General features: G+C 43.8%; 1 protein-coding gene across 3 annotated transcripts in view; it reads right to left on the minus strand.

Moving 5' to 3' along the window:
- Positions 1–4,833, minus strand: part of PM20D2 (peptidase M20 domain containing 2) — a 48,600-nt gene that overhangs the window by 38,878 nt on the left and 4,889 nt on the right. For all 3 annotated transcript variants that reach the window (XR_003550522.1, XR_003550523.1, XM_027774505.1), the window contains exons 2-3: positions 4,583–4,810; positions 2,384–2,532 (exon numbers count right to left, since the gene is read on the minus strand). Coding sequence is in view for 1 of the 3 variants with exons in the window: in XM_027774505.1 (XP_027630306.1) it covers positions 2,384–2,532; positions 4,583–4,810 (377 nt within the window). In the remaining 2 variants the exon portion in view is untranslated. The remainder of the gene's footprint in view (positions 1–2,383; positions 2,533–4,582; positions 4,811–4,833) is intronic.

A 4,833-nucleotide genomic window follows, 5' to 3' on the forward strand; every position in this document is an offset into this window, starting at 1 on the left:
TTGAGAGGTTTTCGCTATAGGGTGTGTGCGCTTGCCAGACAGACAGAGAAAGACATAGAGACAGAAAGCAAGAAATCACCCCCCAGGGGGGCTGGTCACGCCGCAATCCCTTCTCCTCCATTCTCCTCTCGGGATCTTGGGCACACATGCACATGCGCCCGGCGTGAGTTTTAAGCCACTGGGTCTGGGACGCGAACCGCGGTCGACTACGTGGGAGTCCAGCGACATAGCCATTACGCTAACTGCTGGTTCCCAAGACTAGTCTCCTTTTATAATGCATTGTGATAATTCTACATAAAAGGTCTGCAAAAACTCAGATAATTCTGTCTTAAGATAAGGAAGGTTGGAATCAGCAGGTGGCGTAGTGGTGAAGTGTTGGATTTCAACATGGCCGACTGCAGTTCGAGTCCTGGAACCAGTGGCTTGAAACATATTAGGAGCGTATGCATGTGTGCCCAAAATCCCAGAAGAAGGGATTGCACCATTCCTCCCTGTGGGGGGTGATTTCTCACTTTTCCTCTCTATGTCTCTCTGCCTCTCTCTTTTTGCAAGCATATGTGCCCTATGGCAAAAACCTAAAAAAGAAAAGGAAAAAGGGAAGGTCAAGGAAAGACAGGAAGGAGGTAATATTTGAAATGGGTTAAAACGATCTCTGAAAATGAGATTGTATTCACATGTTATCATAAAATACCCTAGCTTCAGGTTAGTTGTACCTGACCAAAATTTGATTAACATTCCAAAATGCCTATATCACTGACAGATTGACAGTTTTAAATTTTCTAAGTGTTACTCTACTTACAAATAGTTCCCATACCAAACTACAACAACAAAAAAAAGGTTCAGGGCCAGCTCCATAACCTGATGGTTAAGGCAGCCAGAACTCACTGGCCAGTCAACAGTTCACATCCCAGATCCAGCAGCTTGAGAAACACACCTGGATGAATATGCATGTGCATGCCCAAAAATCCTGAAAGGAGGAGGAGGTGAAGGAGAAAGTATTGATATGACCATTCCCGTGGGAGGGGTTGCTTTCTCCACCCCTCTCTGGCAAGTGCATGTACCCTCTAGCAAAAACTACAACAAAACAAAAGGTTTAAAGAAAGGAGTACATATTAAATAGTTACTTTGACAGCTCTGTGATTGATTTGCTTAAGTAATGCTTTTTGCAACTTAACTTTTTTCCAAAGTTTTTTTTTTTTTTTTTTTCCCTATAGGGCTTATGCAGAGAGAGGGAAGGAGAGAGAAAAGGAAAGTAAGAAATCACCCCCTCAGGGGGTATGGCCATGCCAAAATTCCTTCTCCATCCTCCTCTTGGGATTTTGGGCATGCAAGCACAGGCGCCCTGCAAGTTTTTCAAGGTCGGGGATCTGAACTATGAAGTTGGTCATGTGGAGCCACTCCTTCACAGTATCCACATTCAGGTTATTTAAAAAATACCGAGCCAACTGGTGGTTAAGGTAGCTGGAGCCCATACAGCTGATAGCAGGATTCGAGTCGCAGACCTTGCAGCTTAAAAAATATGCCGGCAAGTGTGCACGCATGTTCAGAATCCTGAAAGGAGGGAGAGATGGAGGAGGAGATGTGGCGTGACTGTTCCCCATGAGAGGAGCTTTCTCATTTCCCCTCTCTGTCTCTGGTAAGCACACAAGCCCTCTGACAAAAAGTTTTTAAAATAAATTAAATCAATAAAATGTTTCTAATGCCACCTCTTCCAGGGTTCAAACTTTTAACAGACATAAAGGTCTTATGGAAGGAGTTAATAATTTTTTTAATTTGCCAGAGGGCATATGTACTCACTGGACAGACAGAGGGAAAGTGAGGAAGCATCCTCCATGGACAATGGTCTCCCTAGAATCCTTCCTCCCTCATCTCTTCTTCCAGAATTCTGGGCACTCACACACATGTACCCGGCATGTTTTTCGAGTGGTCAGGTACACCACTGAACCACACAGTTAGCTATGTGGGATCTAGCTTCTTTAACCACCACACCACCAGCTGGCCTTCAATTTACTTTTTTTTTTTTGGAGAGATTTTCACTATAGGGCGCGTGCGCTCGCCAGACAGACAGAGACATAGAGACAGAAAGCGAGAAATCACCCCCCAGGGGGGATGGTCACGCCGCAATCCCTTCTCCTCCATTCTCCTCTCGGGATCTTGGGCACGCACGCACACGCGCCCGGCATGAGTTTTAAGCCACCGGGTCTGGGACACGAACCGCGGTCAACTATGTGGGAGTCCAGCAACATAGCCATTACGCTAACTGCTGGTTCCCCAATTTACTTTTTAAATGTTTAAATGTGGAGTTTTAGTCTCCTGTATATACATTAAAATATTCTATAGTTTGTTTTCTACTAAGAAGTTTATCTTAAACTCAATTACTTACTCATGTTCAGCCACATCCGGTAGATAGGCAGCATTCTCTTGGGATGGATGGGCCATAAAAACAACATCAAGATTTTTAAAAGCCCCTGCTTCAATTAAATCAATTTTGCCACCACCATCTTCTTCTGCAGGCGTTCCCAGGACAATTACCTAGAAGGAAATACTATGTCAGAGCAAAGCAACGACAAAAAATCCTAGTAGAAAGATAGCAAACAGGTTCCCCTGTATTCACAATCTATATTAAAGTCCTAAACTACTGGGAGAAGTTTTGTTTTCTGATACTTATGCAGTGGACATAAATATATGTTGCTAAATTAATCACAAAATTTAATTTTTATTGTTATACCAATTTGGTGCACAGTATGTACTAAAGACAAAATAAGAAGCTTTTTCCAGTTTTACAATCCAATTTTATATGACTAATGGCAAAGACGAGACAGTTAAATAAGGCACACTTAGTTGCTCAAAATCTGTTCTTAAGTCTTCTTGACTAAGCCTTTTAGTAGATGCATACAAATATTCATAAGTACTTTACTGGAAAGTAATTGTTGTGTTATCCTCACAACAACCCTGTGAGGTAGGTGAGTGATTTGTATCATCACTTTAGGAAGGGTGACTTTAAGGAATAGAATGAAGTGTCTTGCCCCATATCACAGACCAGGTCTTGAGGCAGAGGTAAGATTAAATGTCCTGACTATCAGGCCTGAATTCTGATTCCTTACTGAGCTACGTAAGTCTTAACTAATTATCCTTTACAAAGAGCATTAAACAAATCTTAATACCAGTTAGAAACGGCCAACTATTACACAAACTTACTAATTCGATTCCACCAGTTCAACCAGGCAGATTTATTGGTCACCAAACACCTAATTAAACAAAAGAGAACTTTACAGAATAAACATTTTACTTACATATTTAAGCTTAATGTCTTCAAACAATTTTAAAAAGCAAATAAAAATGAACTATTAACAACTAATATGCTTTCAAGATCATGTATAAGAACACAATGAAACAACTGCAAGAGTCTTGGCTTGCAAAGGGAATCAACTTAAATTCGATTTTTATATAAGACACATAACTTTGCTAAAACTGAGAATCACTTGAAAGTACAATTTCTGTACATTTCCCAAAGTCTACCTTTCTTTAGAAGTTATGAAGCACACAAACTCATAAGCTGCTCTTTACTCTTAAACCATGACTCATTAACTCTGATCTGTCTCTTGCTGACAACGGGAACCCTTTCATAACCCGGGGTAAACTTCAATCTCCCCAGTTTTTCATGCACCGGCAATGTAGGCTCCCACCCCCAAACAAACACCTAACCAACAACAAAAACAGCCCCCAGAGGCAGAAAATAGAAGGCAACTAAAGAGAAAGATACAAAAGATGGAACAGTTAGGATAAAGACACTGGGGGAAGAATGAGGCTAAAGAATATTAACACAAAACATTCGTCTTCCCCTTAACCTGAATGATGGCTGAATTTTAGCTCACAGAATGAAGAATATACCATCTGGAGAAACAGAGTAACACCAGATTAAACTTGCCCTATGACAAACATAAACAGTTCCCCTTTAAAAGAATCCAGATATTTCTTAAAATCGTGAAATATAAAGAAAGATTTAAGGATGAACTCATCTCCGTAATAAATGTTCATTGACTTCCCCATTACTTGAATACTTCGAGAGGTTTGGCGGTTCTCACGAATGAAAATTTCCTATTAAAATACCAATTAATTGAATCACCACAGCTCCTGTGACTGCCACAAACAAAAGATTTTTCTGGAGCTTAAAGAGGGACTGTAAGTTTGCCTACAAAAGTTACTTCCTTCAGAGACTGCACAACCTCGTCAGCAAATTGTGGTGGCCTCTCAGTTACCAAAAATAACCTGTAACGAAAACCAGGCTTGGTTCTTAAGTTCTTTCCTAAGGGAGAGAGTCTACTGCGTTGTTTACAACTATAGACGAGGAGACAAAAATCTGCAAAGTGTCGCTAGGTTGTCCACACGTCAACTCTTGCCTTTTCTAGGGGTTCTGTTCGGCCTTTTGGCAAGGCTAGGCCGCACACTGAGCACCATCACCGACACCTGCCCGGCGGCTGGGGAGGCGCACAGGCTGGAAAGGGGGCCAGCGCGGGTGAGGCTCCCTGCCATTCCAGTCGGGGCAGGAGGATGGAATCCCGCGCCCGGGGTTCCACCTTACCTTCACCGGCGGAGGCGGTCCGGAGAGGCCCTCCAGGGCCCCCTTGACGCCCAACGCGGCGGCCGCCCCGACCTCGGCGATGAGGTTGTGGCCGCAGGCGTGGCCGATGCCCGGCAGCGCGTCGTACTCGCAGAGGAAGCCCAGGTGCAGCGGGCGCTGCGCGGCGCTCTGCGCTCGAGCGCCCGGCGGCTCCCACTCGGCGCGGAAGGCGGTGGGCAGCTGGGAGTGGGGCTGCACCCCCCCGGACGGGG

This window comes from Tupaia chinensis, unplaced genomic scaffold (genome assembly GCF_000334495.1).
Source record: "Tupaia chinensis unplaced genomic scaffold, TupChi_1.0 Scaffold000444_1, whole genome shotgun sequence".
In the NCBI taxonomy this organism is placed as follows: domain Eukaryota; kingdom Metazoa; phylum Chordata; class Mammalia; order Scandentia; family Tupaiidae; genus Tupaia; species Tupaia belangeri.